Source organism: Nerophis ophidion, linkage group LG02, assembly GCF_033978795.1.
Source record: "Nerophis ophidion isolate RoL-2023_Sa linkage group LG02, RoL_Noph_v1.0, whole genome shotgun sequence".
In the NCBI taxonomy this organism is placed as follows: Eukaryota; Metazoa; Chordata; class Actinopteri; order Syngnathiformes; family Syngnathidae; genus Nerophis; species Nerophis ophidion.
In genome coordinates, this window is record NC_084612.1 from 79,091,864 (window position 1) to 79,115,403 (window position 23,540).

At 42.0% G+C, this 23,540-nt stretch overlaps 1 protein-coding gene across 1 annotated transcript in view; it reads right to left on the reverse strand.

Moving 5' to 3' along the window:
* Positions 1–19,942, reverse strand: part of lrrc38b (leucine rich repeat containing 38b) — a 52,803-nt gene extending 32,861 nt beyond the window's left edge. Inside the window, exon 1 of the mRNA XM_061892209.1 lies at positions 18,665–19,942. Coding sequence (XP_061748193.1) covers positions 18,665–19,298 — 634 coding nt within the window. The 5' untranslated portion in view covers positions 19,299–19,942. The remainder of the gene's footprint in view (positions 1–18,664) is intronic.
* Positions 19,943–23,540: the final 3,598 nt, after the last annotated feature.

Consider the following 23,540-nt stretch of genomic DNA (forward strand, 5'->3'; position numbering starts at 1 on the left):
TTAAAGATCTTTCCTATTTGAACGACTGGAAGAAGAGATCAGCAATAGGATCAAAGTCTACACTCACTCTCAGTCCTTTTAACGCCACGTGACCATCGTGCCAAGAAGAAAAATGGATGTGACGTCATATGCAAAGCTCCTATTGTTGACACACTGGGTTGTTTCTGCTGGATGTCAAACTTGCTAGAAGTCCATTGTAGATTATAATTGATACATCTCTCAGCTGCTAGTAGATGCTAAATGTGGCCATGGACCCACAGGCTGGTCCATGGTCACGTCTCAGAGGTGGTGAAACAGACACAAAAAGACGCTTCCTGCAACGGCGTTTTTGTAACCCAGAGTGAGGATTGTGATTGAATCTTCATCTAAATGCAATTATTTGAGCGTTTGTGGAAATATTACAGTAAGTGTTTGTTTTATTGTGGTTAGTTTGTATGTTTAGCCCCTAGCAATGTTGCTAATGCTAAAGTGCCACAATAAAGCTACATCCATCAGTTGGCTTCTAAAACTTATTACTCATCCGCATTGTGTTCAGGCTCAAAAATCGAAGGTTCTGGATCATAATTTTTCCCAAAGTAATCGTGGTTGGCTCTCACAAAGTCTGCTTGATTAGCATTGTTGTTGAGGGGGAAGGGATCTGTGGTTCCTCCTCATTATCTCTCAAAATGTCTGGGGGATCTCTGTGAGATTGATACTACGTTGATCATATCTATTTATTTGCAAGCTTTGGGAGTCTTTAGGTGTGATAAATGGATGTGACGTCATATGCAAAGCTCCTATTGTTGACACACTGGGTTGTTTCTGCTGGATGTCAAACTTGCTAGAAGTCCATTGTAGATTATAATTGATACATCTCTCAGCTGCTAGTAGATGCTAAATGTGGCCATGGACCCACAGGCTGGTCCATGGTCACGTCTCAGAGGTGGTGAAACAGACACAAAAAGACGCTTCCTGCAATGGCGTTTTTGTAACCCAGAGTGAGGATTGTGATTGAATCTTCATCTAAATGCAATTATTTGAGCGTTTGTGGAAATATTACAGTAAGTGTTTGTTTTATTGTGGTTAGTTTGTATGTTTAGCCCCTAGCAATGTTGCTAATGCTAAAGTGCCACAATAAAGCTACATCCATCAGTTGGCTTCTAAAACTTATTACTCATCCGCATTGTGTTCAGGCTCAAAAATCGAAGGTCTGGATCATAATTTTTCCCAAAGTAATCGTGGTTGGCTCTCACAAAGTCTGCTTGATTAGCATTGTTGTTGAGGGGGAAGGGATCTGTGGTTCCTCCTCATTATCTCTCAAAATGTCTGGGGGATCTCTGTGAGATTGATACTACGTTGATCATATCTATTTATTTGCAAGCTTTGGGAGTCTTTAGGTGTGATAAATCAGATATATATGGTAACAGCTCCATTTTCGAGGCAACTTGTTTTTCCACTGTCCTGCTACTTGCAATAAAGATGAAATTAGAGCAGGATCCTCAGCAGCAATAAAGACAGCCAGTAATGTCGTGGGCAGCTCGCGGTTGACCAAGGTTTTAAAAGAGCAAGGTTTGTGGGTCTTGGTAGAGCACCTCCATGGGGGGTAGATCCAGGCTCTTTGTGGTGAAGCAATTTCCGGTGCCTTCCCTGGGAGTCGTGGCCCGCAGGCTCCAATGACCTGGGCCAATACACCCCAAGAACTGTGTCAGCCTGAATTATACAAAGCCTTTGTTCTTCCGACAAGGCGGCCCTGGATCAGGTTCGCACTCAGACTTTAATTAAAACATGCATCTGCCCCATTGGAAAACACCAAATGTAGTTGTTCACCCGGACAAAGAAAGATGTAGAAATAACAGATAGTGGCAACAGCCAGCCACTATTTCTAATCTTTGACTGGAATTCTCTGTGGCCAACAAATAGTAGACTTCAATAGTTCTTATTGTTTTTTTTATCTTTTTCTACCTTGAAATGTCAATTGTGCAACTGAGCTGTTGATGTTTCATGTCAAGGTTGAGGTCAGCAACCTGCTAGCGGCTCCCTGGAGAATTTTTTTATAAAGGATTGAAAATGCAAAAAGATACGGAAATCATTGTTTTGTTTTACTATGTTTTTTGTTTGAGGACAAACACCACACAAAGCTGCCCAATTGTTAGAGCTAGCACTGTTGAATGTGTGTGTGTGTGTTTGTGTGTGTGTGTGTGTGTGTGTGTGTGTGCGTGTGCGTGTGTGTGTCTGTGTGTGTGTGTGTGTGTGTGTATGTGTGCGCTTCACTGCTGACACTATTTAGTCAGCATCCTTTTGTCCTACTCATTTGGGCGGTTCTTGAACTCATCACAGTGTGGACTGTGACGCCACAGTTTTTTTTACATGCAAAAAACTTACACTCCTTCTTTATCTCATTTTGTCCACCACATGTTTGATGCTGTGCGTGAATGCACAAAGGTGAGCTTTGTTGATGTTATTGACTGGTTGGAGTGCCTACCCAGTGGTCTAGTGGTTAGAGTGTCCGCCCTGAGATCAGTAGGTTGTGAGTTCAAATCCCAGCAGAGTCATACCAAAGACTATAAAAAAAATGGGACCATTACCTCCCTGCTTGGCACTCAGCATTAAGGCTTGGAATTGGGGGTTAAATCAACATAAATGATTCCCGGGCGTGGCACCGCTGCTGCCCACTGCTCCCCTCACCTCCCAGGGGGTGATCAAGGGTGATGGGTCAAATGCAGAGAATAATTTCTCGTATGTGTGTGACAATCATTGCTACTTTTTAACTTTAATCAGGCATATTTGTTCAGTGCATGACTGCATGCTAATTAATGCTAACATGCTATTTAGGCTAGCTGTATGTACATATTGCATCATTATGCCTCATTTGTAGCTATATTTGAGCTCATTTAATATCCTTTACTTTTATCCACCGTGTATTTAATTTATATGTGCATGTGTCATGATACATTATCTTGGCTGCATTCATTGAACAGGTGCCAAGCACTAGTCCACACGTATCTCTTATGTGTGACTGCCATCTCCTGGTCACGCTTATCATCGCGCCATGTACCAAATAAAATGACTTCAAGGTCGGTAAGCACAACCAAAATTATTACGTGTATTAAGCGCACCGGGTTATAAGGCGCACTGTGCATTTTTGAGGGGAAAATAAGAATTTTAAGTGCGCCTTAAAAAAAGAGTAATTGCAAGGTTGGTATTTCATGAAAAGGAGCACACATGAGCAACATGCTGAAACATTTGAACAAACAGAATGCTATAACTATGAACAAATGTCTCCTTTTTGAAGGGCCCCTAGATAATCCCCTGGCATAAGTACAACACCTACTAACGCAATTGAAATAAATGCCTTCTCATTTAGATGAGCATGACTGGTTTGGAGGCGGGCACTATTAGCTCCAGTCCGCAGCGACAGTACGTCTGTCCTTCCTGTCACCGCCGCCGTGACTCAGGCCCAGATAGACGGCGCTCACTGAGCAGTGACTAAGTTTGTGGTCAAAAGCTTGCACTAATTTGCCTTGGTGCTCCTGATTTTCGGTAGGTGAATGTTCAATTGTAGTAAAAAAAAAAAAGTTCCTGCATAAGTGTCTTTTTGACTCTTTTTGGCCATCTCGGGAACAGGAAAGTGGACCAGCCTGTGGGTCCATGGCCACATGTGTCTACTGGAAGATGAGAGATGCATGAATTATAATTTACAATTAGCAAGTTGGAGACCAAGCAGAAGCAGACGCCACATTTTAATGTGTCAACAATAGCAGCGTAAGCTAGCATTAGCTCACCGCTGTCAGAGCACTGCTAAAAAGTCCATCTGCGTTAGCGCTTATAAAGACAATATCACTCATATTTGGTTAAGTGTCAGGTCAAAACATGGAAATGGAGGATTGTTGGCATGTTTTGGATGTTTTTAGAGAGTATAATGAGAGGACTCAAGTGTTAGATATGTATTCACCATTTAGAACACACACAAAAATGTGTTCTTGTCTTACATAAGGATTGTGAATGATAAACAGCACATCTCTTTACAATGTTAGCATATTTCCAGTATGACTGCTCTAATAATATGGTCAGAGGGCAGAAGTGACTCAGAAATGACCGAAGGTGTTCAGGGCAGTTCTTGATTGACAGTAAGCCAAAGAACATAAAGAATGAAACAAAGAGAGGACTTAAGAGTCACTACTTCTGTCTTGTTAACCACACAATACGACTTGATTGGCGGACATTGTGCAAATGAAATATCTTCTTTTATTCCTGACAGTTCAGTAAGTAAATGTTTCAAAAAACCCAGTATAGCTTGTTTCATCTTTTGACTCTCTCACAAAATCCCCCCCCCCCTCCCAAAAAAATCTGTCAATGTTGTGTCCCCCGCCATGACAGCGACTGGCAAGACTTGCTGGGACTCACGGGGGAAATGAAGAGGTGAGAAATGAAATGGGACTTGGCTTCTTGTCTTGTGGGTTTGTTGGCTTCTGCTTCATGTAGGACATCACCACTTGCAGCTCTTCACAAAGTAGCCACTTAAGCTAAGAGTCACTGAATCAAGTTGCAATATTCAGCGACACCTGTGTGACCACAATTTGCTTGCCAACCGTCCCCTGAAAAAGGGGCTGATGCTGTCATTAAAATGATGTGGAGTGGTTTTTTGTTGTTGTTTTTTTGTCAACAGAGCAGTCACAATAATTCATTAAGTTACGATCACGATGCACTACGTCGAATAATGCGGACACATTTGTTACTGGATGCATTTTAATAGTCTTCTGTCTTGGGAGACTTTGTACGTGTTAATTTTTAAGCTATATTTATTAGTGCTAGGAATATTTGGGCACCACACGATTCGATCGGATTCCTGGGTGTAATGATTCCATTCAGAATTGATTCTCGATTCAAAATCAATACTTTTTTAAATAACACTGAGTGCCAGTTCTATGATTAATTACATTCTTCCTTAAAATTTATACAGTCTGATAACTTTCTAGAACACTTGAAAGAACACTGGTTTTGTTCAAGCAATTATAGCCAAACATTTAATAAAATAAAATCGCAATTTGTATTTGTAATGTTTCTTAATCAATGTGAAAATCCAAAATTTACACACAAAAAAAGAATTTTATATATATATATATATATATATATAAAAAAAAAAATATATATATATATATATATATATATATATATATATATATATATATATATACATAAATATATATGTATATGAATAAGAATCGTTATGTCAGGACTGGGACTATGGCGAGGGTTGTTTCTTCGACGCAAAGGATAGTAGACACGAGCGAGACGTAAGTGTGAGTACAGTTTTATTTCTACAATAATAAACTACAAAAGGGGAAACAAATGGCACGCACAATGACGGAGAACAAACTTGATCAATGGAAAAACAAAAGACTAGCATAAAGGCTACAAACTACAAACATGAATAACAAAAACGTACGTGGCATGGACAAAATGAACAGCATGGTATGGCATGAAGGGGCTTGAGGAATACTTGGCAACTACAGGTTTAAATAGTAGCAGTGATAATTCCAAACAGGTGTGAGGGCTGAGGACAGGGGTGTGACATGAGGGCACGGTGGAAATCAATGAGTAGCTATGGTGATAAAACAATCAAGGAAGTGCAAACATAGGAACCGATGGTCCAAAAAACAAAAGCAAACATGACAAAAACAAAACAAGATCTCATGGGTGTGACACGTTACAAATGTCAATAAATCAATCAATGTTTATTTATATAGCCCTAAATCACAAATGTCTCAAAGGACTGCACAAACCACTACGACTACGACATCCTCGGAAGAACCCACATAAGGGCAAGGAAAACTCACCCCCAGTGGGACGTCGGAGAAAATGATGACTATGAGAACCTTGGAGAGGACCACAAATGTGGGCAACCCCCCCCTCTAGGGGACCGAAAGCAATGGATGTCGAGCGGGTCTAACATGATACTGTGAAAGTTCAATCCATAGTGGATCCAACACAGCCGTGAGAGTTCAGTTCAAAGCGGATCCAAGACAGCAGTGAGAGTCCCGTCCACAGGAAACCATCCCAAGCGGAGTCGGATCAGCAGCATTTAATAATACTTGTTTGTATCTACTAATGTGGTAACTGCATATTTGTTCAATTAACGACACTTATTACTCATGTCGAGTTTGTGCGCTATCGTGTGCTTAGCTGTTGTGTAGGCGCTAGCTCCTAGTAGCCTATAACCCACCATGTTTTCCTTTCGTAAACAACTTCAGTGAAACACAGGAAATGTGTTTATTGGAGGACATTTAGTTTAGGGATTTCTTGACCTCCAGGCCCAGGTTTTCCACTACAGAGGGATCCAGGACTATTCAAATATTAACACTGAAATGGTCATCTTACTTTCTATTGTAATCATATTCAATACTAATACATAACTTACTTGCAGTCTACAACTTTGTCAAATGATGTGAAAATCACAAAGATTATTAGTCATTTAACACATAAACCTTAGTCTTCGGTCAGGCTGATTAGCAAAATAAGTACTAATCGAATATACTGCTTAAGAAGTACGAAATTCATAGACATATAATTATGTTCTACTAAAATAATATGCTTCTTAATTCAACTGTCAATACAATGAAAGTGCAAAGGAAAGTAGACCTTCCCACATTAGTTATAATTCCTGCGCTTAACAAGCTTCTCGATGACTTCTTCTGTTTGTTTGAGATTGTCAATACTGCCACAAGTGGTGGAAAAATTTATTGCAGAAAAGTATTGCCACCCCCTGCGAGAGGTGGCGACTTGTCCAGGGTGTAACCCGCCCGCCTACTGCCCGAATGCAGCTGAGATAGGCTCCAGTGACCCCAGAAGGGACAAGCGGTAGAAAATGGATGGATATTGCCAGCCCTGGGAAAGATATTTTTGTCCCAACGAGGGCGTGACCTATTTGTAGAAGTCAACACGCTGTAGAGATTTTAGATGGAAGCTGAAATGTGAGAATTCTACAGAGTTGAACTTCTTCTGCATTAGTCAGCTAGCAACATGTTCCGTGTGACTTTAGACCCTTTTTATTCTACGGGAGCCCGTTAGCAAACAGCAGCGTCACACTGTCCCGGGCCCACAAGACCCCCGAGGGTCCTCTGAGATCCGCCTGGGGAGGACGTGGCATTCATGCTCACAGGAAGGACGTAGAAGCATTTCTCGTCTTGTGGCGTCTTCCACTTTCTTACCCTGGGATGATTGACAGATGAGCTGAAAAAAAAGGTCATCACGTCCACCTCCATGTGCTTGTGTTAGCGCCTTGGAGGACAGGTCATCAATCAATCAATCAATCAATGTTTATTTATATAGCCCCAAATCACAAATGTCTCAAAGGACTGCACAAATCATTACGACTACAACATCCTCGGAAGAACCCACAAAAGGGCAAGGAAAACTCACACCCAGTGGGCAGGGAGAATTCACATTCGGTGGGACGCCAGTGACAATGCTGACTATGGGAAACCTTGGAGAGGACCTCAGATGTGGGCAACCCCCCCCCCTCTAGGGGACCGAAAGCAATGGATGTCGAGCGGGTCTAACATGATACTGTGAAAGTTCAATCCATAGTGGCTCCAAGACAGCAGTGAGAGTCCCGTCCACAGGAAACCATCTCAAGCGGATCAGCAGCGTAGAGATGTCCCCAACCGATACAGGCGAGCGGTCCATCCTGGGTCCCGACGAGCGGTCCATCCTGGGTCTCGACTCTGGACAGTCAGTACTTCATCCATGGTCATCGGACCGGACCCCCTCCACAAGGGAGGGGGGGACATAGGAGAAAGAAAAGAAGTCCACAGGTTTCCCCGTGACAGACGGCCCTCTGTCATTTGCTTAATAGTTCTGGCGGAGGGACGCCCGCCACTTTGCCACTTTGTCACTTTGCCACTTTGCCACTTTGCCACTTTGCACCTTTATCCCACTATCAGGAAAAGCTGTTGAGTCTGGAATCTTAGTGGCTACGTCTTCCTGAGCCACCAGCATACATTCATCCAAGTCCCACTTTGTGTGGACAAACACAAGGACAGGTATCATTGACATACTTTAGAGTGAAGTGAAGTGAATTATATTTATATAGCGCTTTTCTCAAGTGACTCAAAGCGCTTTACATAGTGACACCCAATATCTAAGTTACATTTAAACCAGTGTGGGTGGCACTGGGAGCAGGTGGGTAAAGTGTCTTGCCCAAGGACACAACGGCAGTGACTAGGATGGCACAAGCGGGAATCGAACCTGCAACCCTCAAGTTGCTGGCACAGCCACTCTACCAACCGAGCTATGCCGCAGGTGAGTAGTAACATTTACTTAAGTAACTTGTTGGATACTTGTCAGAGTCCTACCTTTTACTTTGACTTGGACATTTTGGTGAAGAAATGCTACCTTTACTCCCTTACATTGACTTTAATTCCAAACTTGCAGAAACAAATTCACTTTTCCAGCCGGCACTGTCACGTGACTCCATTCCATCCATCAAACGCAGCCTAGCATTCTACCTGGCAGGTAACAAGCCATGAAAATAGACCCTATTTTCCGGACTATAAGGCGCACTTAATATCTTTTTTTATTTCTAAAAATTCAACAGCCTGCCTAATATAAGGAATACGTTTGGTTGAGCTTACCCACCTTGAAGCAATTTGATTTCGTACGTGGTGTAATGATTAGTGTGACCAGTAGATGGCAGTCAAACATAAGAGATACGTGTAGGCTGCACTACGATGGCAATATGACTCAAGTTAACAACACCAACATTTTATATGTGCCAATGAAAATATTGAACTTTACGGCGCTCAAAAATCTATTTAAAATAATTCACTCTGACTTTGGTAAGCTATGAAGCCACACCGCTTGATGTGCTTCAACATAGAAGTATTATTATGCTGTTTGTATAAGGTAAGACATATTTTCTGGCATTTTGTGTCGCAATATTATGCAAAAGCAACATTTCTCACCTTCTGGCACCTGCTGATCTGTTTTTGGGATCTGCATAAGTACTGAAAAATTGTGCGAGTCCACCTTTGCAGTCCACATGTTATGAAGACCACAAGGAAGTCTTTTACATCTAGAAAAATATCAAAATGATGATATGACTCCTTTAATGCGCCCTATAATTCGGTGCGCCTTATATATGAAAAAAGATGTATAAAAAAAAAAATAGACCATTTATCGGCAGTGCGTCTTATAATCCGGTGAGCCCTATGGTCCTGAAAATATGGTAATAGAAAATGGTTTAACAAGTGTCAGAATGTTCCCAAAATAAGAGCATTTAATTACGTGACTTGACGCCAGCACATGTTTGAGACAACATTAAGCAGGAACTTGAGTGAAGCATCATCAAGTGCAAGCTGAAGTCGCACCTTTACCTTGTGAAGTCCTAGCCCGAGAGCACTGGGGCACAGTTTCACGATTTGAACACGTTCACACATTGTCTGTTGACAGAATATTGTCATGTGCTGACTCATTCTCAATGAATAACACCATCAATTCTGGACTTTCTACCTATGCTTTGAACCCTGTGGCTTATAAAACAGTGTGGCTAACTGAGGGATTTTTTGAAACACACGTTAAAATGCTGAGTTGATTAACGTGGACCCCGACTTAAACAAGTTGAAAAACGTATTGGGGTGTTACCATTTAGTACTCAATTGTACGGAATATGTACTGAACTGTGCAATCTACTAATAAAAGTATCAATCAATCAATCAATCAAAGAGTTTTGGTTGGGCTGTGGCGCCATCTTTTGGACGTGTTTGCTCACTACAGGTGCTTCTGGCTGAATATCTCCAGTATTTTCCTCTGTTTAGTCCTTTTAACCGGAAGTACAAGTTTCGTTCCGTCTCCTGGTCGTCCATTGTGTTTTGTCATCCTTTACTCCATGCAGCGTTTGTAAGTTTTACAATATAACTAAAACACATTTGACTTACTAAAGCGTCACGTGTGTGATGTCTGTAGGAGTGTTTTCATATTAATTATATGTGCTATCATAATGTATTGGGGCTTCACGGTGGCAGAGGGGTTAGTGCGTCTGCCTCACAATACGAAGCTCCTGCAGTCCTGGGTTCAAATCCAGGCTCGGGATCTTTCTGTGTGGAGTTTGCATGTTCTCCCCGTGAATGCGTGGGTTCCCTCCGGGTACTCCGGCTTCCTCCCACTTCCAAAGACATGCACCTGGGGATAGGTTGATTGGCAACACTAAATTGGCTCTAGTGTGTGAATGTGAGTGTGAATGTTGTCTGTCTGTCTGTGTTAGCCCTGCGATGAGGTGGCGACTTGTCCAGGGTGTACCCCGCCTTCCGCCCGATTGTCGCTGAGATAGGCGCCAGCGCCCCCCGCGACCCCAAAAGGGAATAAGCGGTAGAAAATGGATGGATGGATGGATCATAATGTATTGTAGCTAGCATTGTTAGTATGAGCTAATATGCTAACATGTTTACGAGTGTCTGTGTTAGTATTATTAACTTACAACGGTATTCTTTTGGTATTGTTTCAGTTTCACAAATTCCTCAGTAAATTCACCAAAACGTCACCATGGAGTTATTGAGTCCGTTTAGCTGATTGGAAAGCTAGCTTGCGCAGCTAGTGGGTCCATGACGATCACTTCTGTTTTGTTGTATCACCCGTTTTACTGCTGTGTCATAGACACCGTTTTGAAACAATTAAGGTATGTAAATAAACATTTATAAAATATTTATGTATAAATAAGTCATTTCACAACATATATATCTGCAGCTTGTAGTCCAGTGTGACTAATACATGGGAATAAAATGTTTACTTCTAAAATTGTGTGGGTGCAGCTTATATCTGGGTGCGTGCTACAGTCCGGAAAATACGGTTGTTATCGTCTTATTTGACCTGCTCAAAACCCACATAAAATAAACATCTTCCAGCCCAGGGCCATGTCCGCCCATTCCGCCGGGACTGCTCACACAATCATTGAGTCAGCCATTTAGCGTGTTTTGCACTCACCCTCATCTTCCCAAAAACAAGACGAAATGTATATGAGGCCCCTTGTTGAAGGCAGTCCAACTGGCTTCAACTTGAAAAAGTAACCAGAGCTCTGGAAAAAGAAACCAGAGCTCCGATCTGAAGTATCGAAGCGTGAGCTCCGCAAAAACAATATCCTGGTTTATCCAGAATGTTCGGTTTTCGGGGACATTTTTCTCATTGAAAATGAACGGGCCAATTTTCAAACATGCACAACTCCCACATTTCTCACCCGATTGGAACTGTTCCAACATCCACAAGCTCCACTTACTTTGGACAATCAAACTACAATTTTCCAAGTTAAAAAAAAAGTTCCAGGAATTCCCAGAATTACTGGTTTTCCAAAGCCCTATTTTTACATTTAGACCATTCCACCTTCAAAACATGTCCTCTTAGATCTGTTTTTTTTCATACACTAACCCGGTTTTCACAAAATATCCATTTTCAATTCAAACTGTCAAACATCAACATTGTTCAACCGATTTCAAAATTTCCAGCTCCAACCGATTCATATAATCGAGGACAATTGTGCTAGTATCAATATTTTTTAATATTCGCGTTTTTTTCCAAAATCCCCAAATTTCCAGGAAATTCCCATTCAACGTGTTCATAGCTCCACAATACCCTCAATTTTCAAATTGTTGCGCCATTTTTAAACCTGACTCCAACCTTCCAACCATCCACCCACACTACTCTTGCAAAATATCGAACACAAAACATCTTTTACATTTCCCCAAATTTCCGGTTTTCCTGGAATTTTCTCCCTATTGACAATGAAGAGGCATTACACAATCTACTGGATATCTCACATATTTCTTATCCAATTTGAACCGTTCCACACACTCTGCTCACCCTGGACATTCAAGACGGCATATTTCCCAGTTCCCAAAATTCCCTGATTACCCAGAATTTCCCCCTGTTAAAAATGATACATTATACACAAAAATATATAAACATATTATATATTATTATATACTCAAGTGATTGGAAGCGATCCAACATCCACACACTCCCCTCACCTTGGACAAAGTTGAAAAAATTATTGGGGTGTTACCATTTAGTGGTCAATTGTACGGAATATGTACTGTACTGTGCAATCTACTAATAAAAGTATCAATCAATCAATCAATCAAAACTACAATTTTACAAGTTACAAAAAATTCCAGGAGTTCCCAGAATTACCGGTTATCCAAAGCTCCATTTTCACCATTTGATCGATCCACCTTCAAAACATTTCCTCTTAGCTGGAACAACAAATTATTATTATTTTTTTTTTTATACAAATACTCATTTTTCCCAAAATTCCAGGAATTCCAAAACACTCATTCTCAATTCAAACTCTCAAACATCAACATTTTTCCACTGATTCCAAAAATTCCAACACCAACCAATTGATATCTAGCTAGACTTTTGATAAGAACAAGAAAGTTTGATCACATTACGCCTGCACTGGCTTCCTGTGCACTTAAGATGTGACTTTAAGGTTTTACTACTTACGTATAAAATACTACACGGTCTAGCTCCATCCTATCTTGCCGATTGTATTGTACCATATGTCCCGGCAAGAAATCTGCGTTCAAAGGACTCCGGCTTATTAGTGATCCCCAAAGCCCAAAAAAAGTCTGCGGGCTGTAGAGCTTTTTCATTTCGGGCTCCAGTACTCTGGAATGCCCTCCCGGTAACAGTTCGAGATGCTACCTCAGTAGAAGCATTTAAGTCTCACCTTAAAACTCATCTGTATACTCTAGCCTTTAAATAGACTCCCTTTTTAGACCAGTTGATCTGCCGTTTCTTTTCTTTTTCTTCTATGTCCCACTCTCCTTTGTGGAGGGAGTCCGGTCCGATCGGGTGGCCATGTACTGCTCGCCTGTGTATCGGCTGGGGACATCTCTGCGCTGCTGATCAGCCTCCGCTTGGGATGGTTTCCTGCTGGCTCCGCTGTGAACGGGACTCTCGCTGCTGTGTTGGATCCGCTTTGGACTGGACTCTCGCGACTGTGTTGGATCCATTATGGATTGATCTTTCACAGTATCATGTTCTCATATGTTCTCATAGTCATCAGTATCATCAGTATCACAGTATCACATTCTCATGGTCATTATTGTCACCGATGTCCCACTGGGTGTGAGTTTTCCTTGCCCGAGGATGTCGTAGTGGTTTGTGCAGCCCTTTGAGACACTAGTGATTTAGGGCTATATAAGTAAACATTGATTGATTGATTGATCAATTCGGACAATTGTTTTTCTATCAATATTTTTAAAATTCCCAAATTTCCAGGAAATGGAGGTTTTCATAGCTCTACAATATCTTAAATTCTCAAAATGTTGCAGCACTTTTAAACCTTAATCCGACCTTTCAACCATCCGACCACACTCCTCTTGTGATATGTCGACACAAAACCTGTTTTACCTTTCCCCAAATTCTCGCTTTTCCTGGAATTTTCTCCCCAACAACAATGCATAGGCATGGACATTCAAACCAGCAGGTTTTCCAGTTCCAAAAATGTCCCGACTACTCGGAATTACCAGGATATTCCCCTCATTAAAAATGTATGGCTGTATACAAAACTCTCACATCTCTCAAGCGATTGGAAGCGTTCTCACCTCCACACACTCGGCTCACCTTGGACATTCTAGCATTTCTGTGTCACTCACGCGGATCGGCCGCTTGCACGCTTCGGACATTCACCCACATTTCCTACAAGAATTGCAAATTGTAGTATTTGGGTGCAGTTGATAGTCTGCAATGAACTAAAGGTGTCAAGATGTCATCTGTCTTGTCACAGAGTGAAGTGAAGGAGGCGCTCACACCCAAACGAGCTTGCAAGCAGAAACCCGCCCACTGGTCACTATTGGCTGCACACCCTCATTTCTCTAATTCTGCACAAATGTGGGACATGCACTTGGATGTTAGTGCAGTGATGTCACAACATCCTGTCTGCTGATTTGCACCTCCTGGCCACTCCAAAGATAGCTCGAAGAGAATCATCATTTGATGGAATGCATCTTTTGCTTTGAGATGAATGAACGCTGATTTGAAAGACGTTGTTTGTTTTGTTTTTTTTGCTCCAAAGAGACAAATATTCCAAGCCTCTTGGCTGTTGGAGTCCCCGTCTTCTCCTGTGAGCAGCTCACACGTTGGTGGTGTTGTGTTTGTTACCGAGATGCACACACAAATATTCCACACTGTTATCTAACACAAAGTCAGAAAGGCCTAAATTCCCAGGCCGTGTCCAACATTATGTAAAGAAGAGCTGGATTCTCCCGACTGGACGAGCATGCAGGATACAAGTCTGCTTTATATTTACATTTATAGAAACATTCGACTCAACCACCCATCCACCGCCGCTTATTCCCGTTCGGGGTGGCGGGGGGCGCTGGCGCCTATCTCAGCTACAATCGGGCGGAAGGCGGGGTACACCCTGGACAAGTCGCCACCTCATCGCAGGGCCAACACAGATAGACAGACAACATTCACACTCACATTCACACACTAGGGACCATTTAGTGTTGCCAATCAACCTATCCCCAGGTGCATGTCTTTGGAGGTGGGAGGAAGCCGGAGTACCCGGAGGGAACCCACGCAATCACGGGGAGAACATGCAAACTCCACACAGAAAGATCCCGAGCCTGGATTTGAACCCAGGGCTGCAGCACCTTCGTATTGTGAGGCAGACGCACTAACCCCTCTGCCACCGTGAAGCCCTCAACCTAGACAATTATTTCATTGCAATCTCAACTAAATGTCTTGTATTATTTCCAAGAAAATAGTCAATTTGATGACCATGAGGGGGTGATTTTCGAATGATCGCGATTCCTTTTAGTAATGAGGCTTAATCGATTAAAAAAAAAAAAAAAAAAAAAATCAAAAGTCACTTATTTTTTTAATTTCTTTTCAAGCTGTCCTGTTCAGCCACTCAGACAAAGCATCATGTTGATGTAGATGATCTACATCTGCTGGACACATTTACTCCAGGAAGAGAAGTGTTGGAGACTTCTCTTGTTGTTGTTGTCACCTTGTGGTCGATAAGAAGAGAATACAACTAATACTTTTCAACTTATATTCAAGTGAATAGACGGCAAAGACAAGATATTTCATCTTCACACTAACTGCTTTGCTTTTCTGCAAAGAATCATCAACTTTCAATTTAATGGCAGCAACACCATCCATCCATACATTTTCTACCGCTTGTCCCTTTCGGGGTCGCAGGAGGTGCTGGAGCCTATCTCAGCTGCATTGGGGCAGAAGGCGGAGTACACCCTGGACAAGTCACCACCTCATCACAGGGCCAACACAGATAGACAGACAACATTCATACACTAGGGAGCATTTGGTGTTGCCAATCAACCTATCCCCAGGTGCAGGTGGGAGGGGCCTATCCCCAGATGCAGGTGGGAGGGGCGTATCCCCAGGTGCATGTCTTTGGAGGTGGGAGGGGCCTATCCCCAGGTGCATGGTTTTGGAGGTGGGAGGAAGCCGGAGTAGAACCCACACATTCACGAGGAGAACATGCAAACTCCACACAGAAAGATCCCGAGCCTGGGATTGAACTCAGGACCTTTGTGTTGTGAGGCATGTGCACTAACCCCTGTTTCACCGTGCAACACATGGCAAAAAAGGCATTTTTACCAGTGTGTTACATGGCCTTTCCTTTGAACAACACTCAGTGCAGGTTTGGGAAGTGAGGAGAAACATTTTTGAAGTGGAATTCTTTCCCATTCTTGCTTGATGTACAGCTTAAGTTGTTCAACAGTCTCCCGCCTCATATTTTAGCCTGCACACATTTTCAATGGGATACAGATCTGGACTACAGGCAGGCCAGTGTAGTACCCACACTCTTTTAGTGTGTGTATGACAATCATTGGTACTTTAACTTTTAACTTTTACTATGAAGCCACGCTGTTGTAACACATGGCTTGGCATTGTCTTGCTGAAATAAGCAGGAGCGTCCATGATAATGTTGCTTGGATGGCAACATATGCATTAGTACATTCTAGATAAGCTTGTGCCCAGCAAAGCAGGCGGCATTTCTGGGTGTTGTTGATAAATAACTTTGGCTTTCCATAGTAGAGTTTTAACTTGCACTTACAGGTGTAGCGACCAACTGTAGTTACTGAGAGTGGTTTTCTGAGGTGTTTTTGAGCCCATGTGGTGATATATTTTACACACTGATGTGGCTTTTTGATGCAGTACTGCCTGAGGGTCTAAAGTGCATAATATCATGACTTACGTGCAGTGATTTCTCCACATTGTCTGAAACTTTTGATGATATTACGGAGCGTAGATGGTGAGATCCCTCTATTCCTTGCAATAGCTGCATGAGAAATGTTGTTCTTAAACAATTTTCTCAGGCATGTGTTGACAAAGTGGTGACCCTCGCCCTGTCTTTGTTTGTGAATGAGTGAGCATTTCATGGAAGCGGCTTTTATAGCCAATCATGGCACCCACCTGTTGCCAATTAGCCTGCTCACCTGTGGGATGTTCCACATAAGTCCTTGATGAGCATACCTCAACTTCCTCACTCTTTTTTGCCACTTGTGCCAGCTTTTTTGAAACATGTTGCAGGCATCACATTCCAAATGAGCTGATATTTGCAAAACCTAACAAAGTTTCTGAGTTTGAAGTTTAAATATCTTGTCTTTGCCGTCTATTCAATTGAATATAAGTTGAAAAGGTTTTGTTGTATTCTCTTTTTATTTAGCATTTACACAAGGTGACGACTTCACTGCTTTTGTAGTTTGTAATATAGAAAGGGATCAAGGCTGATTATGTTATGGAAGAATGTAGTTCATTATAGAACCGGCATCCAATGTTATTAAAACAAGTACTGATTCAGAATGGTTACCCCCATGAATTGAATCAAATCGTGTGGTGCCCAAAGATGTGCGGCCCTAAGGACCCTGCAGGGTACAAGTCCTGGTTGGCAGAATCAAATCAATCTGATATGTTTGCACATCCTTGCCCAGATGTTTGTTTATTAAGAAAAGCTACAATTTCATCTGACCACTGTTTCCAAACAGATGGGAAAAACAATAATCTAGCAAGAAACTTCCTGACATGTGTGTGTGTGTGTGTGTGTGTGTGTGTGCATATTATTTTAATATCATGGATTTATAATGAATATAATATAAGTGACGTCACACGCATTGTCTGCTACTTTCGGTACAGGCAAGGCTTTTTTATTAGCGACCAAAATATGGCAATATCGCAAAATGATCAAGTATGACACATAGAATGGACCTGCTATCCCCGTTTGAATAAGAAAAATCTCATTTCAGTAGGCCTTTGTTTCAGTTAAAAACTCATTGTAATTCAAATCTTTTCAGCAAGAATGACAGGTTAAACTTAATAAGACGAAGTAGGTAAAAAATAAAATACAGTGCCCAATAGAAATAGCTTCTCTATCCTTTAAAATGGCCTGAATTATTAATTGTTCATGATAAAAAGTTAAATTTTTGATTGCAACATTTGAAAATGAGCTGATTATAATACCGGTAACTGCTGTGCAGTTGTTGTGTTTTCTCTCATTATCGCATTTCTGAGTCTCATTTGGGGACGGCGTGGCACGGTTGGTAGAGGGGCCGTGTCGGCAACCTGAGGGTTTCTGGTTCGATCCCCACCTTCTATCAACCTAGTCATGTCCGTTGTGTCCTTGAGCAAGACACTTCACCCTTGCTCCTGATGGGACCTGGTTAGCGCCTTGCATGGCAGCTCCCTCCATCAGTGTGTGAATGTGTGTGTGAATGGGTAAATGTGGAAATAGTTTCAAAGCGCTTTGAGTACCGTGAAGGTAGAAAAGCGCTATACAAGTACAACCCATTGCCATATTAAGAGTCTGTGAAAGTTTGACTTCTACCTTGTTGACTCCTGTGACAAACTCTTTAAAGTATTTCCATCAATCAGAAATATCAAGCAGCTAAAATGCTGCCAACATGGATAAGTGTGGAGAGAGTTTATCCCATCATGCACTGCAATGCATTTAAATGTGTGTCGTCGTGAATGTTTTGAATGATGTCGGTTGTGTAATGTGTGTGGACCTTTGTCTTGGTCGCATGTTTTAATTCACCATGACGAGGGACGGTTGTTTGGATCGTGTCACGCAAGTCAGTGCTGCGCTTTTCTTTCAAATGACTTTCAAGAATCATTGACCTGATTCACTCACATTGTCCACAGGATAGCAGAACAAATGTAGCCTATTTAGGATCAATTTGCCGTGTGATGCTTAGTTGAACTCATCATGTCTGGTGGTCCAAACTGAGCAGGCCCTAGTTTGGACACCCTTGGTCCAGCATTACCAGGTCAACATGTTCCTTTTGGTATGATATCAAAACAAGGGTGAACCTTAACGGTTGGATCAAAAGAAGATTGTAAGGATGGAAGAAAAGCAAAAAAAGCATGCGGGTCAACATGGAGATGACGTGGACCGGTATGCTTCTTGCAAAATCTCCGGCAAATGTCGGACATTACATAACAAAAATGGAAGTGGACTGCTGTGGAGAGCACAGAGGATAAGTCCGATGCCAGTGGACTGAGGAAAAGCCGATATGTGCTGTGATACATGAGCGATTGTGTCATATTACACAGCGTCTCTCGCTGTGGGGGTGGAGGACTAAATTAGAAGAGGGAGGGCGGGGGTTCCCTGAGTACAGGGAAACATAAATAGAAGTGGTTTGGAAAAGCCTTTGCTTACCGTTGGGAAGCTTGTGACTGTTCTCCATCAGCCACGCAAAGAGGTTGGTAAAGTTGCAGTTGCACACCCAGGGGTTACCCTCCAGCCTCACCACCCTCAAGGAGGGCAGCTGATTCAGGGCCCCCACCTGCAGGGTGGACAGCGCATTCCGCTCCAGTTCCAGCTCCCGGAGCGAGGTGAGGCCCAGGAAAGCGTCCTCGCTCACTATACTCAGGTAGGGATTGTTGCCGAGGCGGAGCTTGATCAGACTGCGGGACTCCCCGAACGTCCCCTTGGGGATTTCCGTCAAGTTGTTGCTGCCCAGATCCAGGAAGACCAGCCTGGAGGAGGTGCTGAGAGTCCCCGGTTCGATATAGGAGAGGGTGTTGTTCCGGAGGTCAAGGTAGACCAAGTCACTGTACAGAACCAGGAAGTCGGAGGGGATGCGGGGTATCCAGTTGTCGGCCAGCAGGAGCCTGCGCACATCCAGGGGGATCTCATTGGGGAGGTGGGTCAGCCCGCGGCCGCTGCAGTCCACCGTGTGGGGGTCCGGGCACAAGCACGTCGCAGGACAGTTCTCCCCCCGGGTCCAGAAGACAGAGGTCAGCACCATGAGGATAGGCTGGAGCCAGCAGACACATGGCAACATGGTCATAGGGGGGGGAATGGGTTCGGGGAGGGCCACCAAGGACAGGGGGCCAAGAAAACAAGAGGGTCAGAGGGCAGGAGACTGGGAGGAGGGCGGGGGTGACAGAAGGATCAAACCCAGCGATGGAACATGCTCGTCAGCAGGAAATATGGAGGAGCCCAAGAGGCGACGGCGGAGCAGCGAAGAAGTCCAGGAGATCATTTAGGCCACAGAAGACCGCTTCAAGGAGAGGCGCCAACAAGGGAAGACGGGGTCGGGGGAGGCTATGGGGGCTCTTCGCTCCGCCACGTTACCCCACAGTGGATCTGGCAGCGGTCACCAAGAAGGTCTGGGACTCCGGCGCTTGTTCCCAGCTGCCATTCAAGCATGACAAGCCGCCGAGTCCCTCCATTAGTCCCTCAGCGAGCCTCTGGAACGAGACAGAGATTCCCGCGGAACATCGCTCAAGCGTGGCGTGAGGTGATCCCCCCTCCCCCTCCCCCGCGCCGTGATGATTATTCCCTGGCGAGCCGCCCAGCGTCCTGATCCTTTTTCACCACGCCAGCTGTCCTCTTTGTCCTGCTTGAAGAGAATGGACCAGCATGATGCTCGCACGTCGCACTCCGACTGTCGCACCACTCGCCTCCGACACGGCCGTCTCCCCGCCTCCGAGGAGGCGTGTCCCGGCCACGCTGTCAACACCTGATGTCACTTCCTGCGCCGTGACCAAATAAATATCGTCGGCGAGATGTGCCAAAGAGGGGGAACAGGTGCCATTTTGTTGACCTCTGCTGTTGCTTTATTTTGGAACTTGCACCTTTTTTAATCCTCTTCCACCTTCAATACACTCTCCTTTTTATTTGAACTCTTCTATACTTTCATCTGGCAACACAAAACATTCTAGACACATCTTCCAGGAAGCAAAATGTGAAAGATTAACCTTTATATTGAGACAATAGATATGAACTACAGCATAAATCAATAATAACATATGATGATATGTTATTTTTATATTGATATTATACCATGAATTGCAATTAAAAACTTATTTTCAATTCATCATCTTGTGCTATTGCAGGGGTGTCCAAACTTTTTGACTTGGGGACTGCATTCAGCTAAAAAAAAATGACGTCGAGTGCTGATAGGAGACTGCATGTAAACTAATATATATATATATATATATATATAACTATATATATATAACTATATATATATATATATATATATATATATATATATAGTTATATATATATATATATACATAACTATATATATATATATATATATATATATATATATATATATATATATATAGTTGTATATATATATATATAGTTGTATATATATATATATAGTTATATAGCTATAGTTATATTTGTATGTTTGTGTGTGCATTTATATATATATAAATATATATATATATATATATATAAATAATATACATACTGTATATATATATATATATTTATATATATATATATATTTATGTGTGTGTGTATATAAATATATATATATATATATATATATATATATATATATATATATATATATATATATACATATAAATATATATATATATATAGCCCTGCGATAAGGTGTCGACTTGTCCAGGGTGTACCCCGCCTTCCACCCGATTGTAGCTGAGATAGGCGCCAGCGCCCCCGCGACCCCGAAAGGGAATAAGCGGTAGAAAATGGATGGATGGATGTATATATATATATATACATATATATATGTGTGTGTGTGCGTGTGTGTGTGTTTGCGTGTGTGTGTGTGTATATATATATACATATATATGTGTGTGCGTGTATATATACATGTGTGTGAGTGTGTGTGTGTGTATATATATATACATATATATGTGTGTGCGTGTATATATACATGTGTGTGAGTGTGTGTGTGTGTACATATATATATACATATATATGTGTGTGCGTGTATACATACATGTGTGTGAGTGTGTGTGTGTGTGGATATATGTCAAAGGTCACGCCGTCATAGGGTGTTGAAGGTGAGTGAGGATTGCATGTGTTGTTGCTTTGAAAGGAATGAGTTGAAGGTTGTTGTTGGGCACATGACCAAAAACAGTATTGGAACCGTCTTTGTTTACACATAAGAAAAATAGGTCAGTATGAAAAAGCTTGTGTTAGATTAGTGTTAATTAGTCTTCGTGCTGATGCTTGCTTGCAAGATCCCAACCTGAGCAGTTGATGAAAAAAGCAGAAAAGCTTGACAGCACATTCCCCGGAGTCTTTCTCTCTTCTGATTAATTGGCAGCGTGCACAACGTTGTGGACCGGACCAGACTAGTAGTCGGCAGAGGCCGGCTATTAAAATGCAGCACCCGTGCCTCCACTGGCACACCTAATGAGCGCTCTGCTGGCTCCCAAATGAGACCTCGGGAAGCCTCCGACTGTCATCGTTACGGCAGGTCACTTCAGACAGACTCCTGACTTTTGCATAATGTTAGTCGTGTGTTGGAAGAGAAATGGAATAGCATGAGAGCAAAGTGACCTTGCTAGCAAGGAAACATCGCTCGCCATCTACCCAGCTGTCAAAGTGTTGGATCTGCATCCACACTGTTTAGATCTGCAACACCACAAATGTGTTCTGTGAAAAACCATATAACCGCAACTCTCTAGTAACTAGAGTTCCTTGGGTGAATAATGTAAAGTCACTACAAGTTTTAGTGCTTTCATGGGGAGTTTACTGACAGATAGAAGTAAGAACTTGACACTACTTTATATTACAAATGGCAACAGTGGAGGATGAATGTCACATAACAAGAAGGTAGAGAAAGAAAAGAAGCTTATCCACTACGGTGTCTCCACAGACTATAAAGGCGGATGCGCACAATTTTTCAGGATTTATGCAGATCCCAAATACAGATCAGAAGGTAAACAAAGTTGCTTTTGCATAATATTGCAAAACAAAACAGCAGATAATGTGTCTTACCTTCCAAGAATACTCCTACTGTATGTTGAAGCACATCAAGCCATGTGGCTTCATAGCTTACCAAAGTCCTACTAAAACATTTTTACAGATTTGTTCTAACCCGCACCGGGTTAGAGGTCGCACTGTCCAGTTTTGAGGGAGGAAAAAGGATTTTAAGTGCACCTTATAGTCTGTATATACAGTCTATAAAATACAGTATATTTTTATTTTTGGGAAAATTTAGGCACTTTAAATTCTTCAACAGCTTCCGACCTATCCATAGATATAAAGTTTGTATATTTTTGAAATGTTTTTTTTTTTTTTTTTTTTTTATGTTTTATGCTCGTTTTGAAAAAAAACAACTTTTTTTTAAAATTAGTACACTTTTTTTTATGATGGGAAAAAAAACAAAATATGCATCATTTGAAAAAACAAGTTTTAAAGTGGAGCACTTTATATGAGGTCATTACAGCCTTTAATAGGTCAAAGATTTATAACATAACTGATTTTGATGAATTATTATTTTTGGATTTTGTATGTACATCTTATGCTGTTTTTGTAAACAAAACAAAAAAACAATAACAATTTTTATGATGGGGAAAACACAAAAGATGCACATTTCCAGCATGCATCTTTGCAATCAAAGCCCTGATTGCAAATGAGGTAGTCACAGGTATCTTTCATATTTGAATGGTCAGTCTTTTGATTGATTGATTGATTGATTGATTGATTGGTTGATTGATTGATTGATTGATTGATTGGTTGAAACTTGTATGAGTAGATTGCACAGTACAGTACATATTCCATACAATTGACCACTAAATGGTAACACCCCAATAATTGTTACCATTTATATATATATATATATATATATATATATATATATATATGGTCCCTAGTGTGTGAATGTTGTCTGTCTATCTGTGTTGGCCCTGTGATGAGGTGGCGACTTGTCCAGGGTGTACCGCCTTCCGTCCGATTGTAGCTGAGTTAGGCTTTGGCGACTCCTAACGGGACAAGTGGTAGAAAATGGATTGATGGATGGATGAATATATAAAGATGAATTTAAATATATGTATTTAAATAGTGTAAAAACACTAATGTTGGATACATAAGAGAAAATAAAGACTTGAAAGAGATGCAGTTATTATTAACAAAGCAGGTGGAAGGAAGAGGACACATTAGGTTCTTGTCAGTCAACACTTGCTGCTGAGTCAATGTGGGGCCCCTGGCTCTTCGACCTGACCTCAGCGTGACGGCTCTCTCCTGCTGTAATTAAGCCCCTCCCATCAATTATGGAGGAATGTCAAACACAGCATGATGTCAACTGACGCAC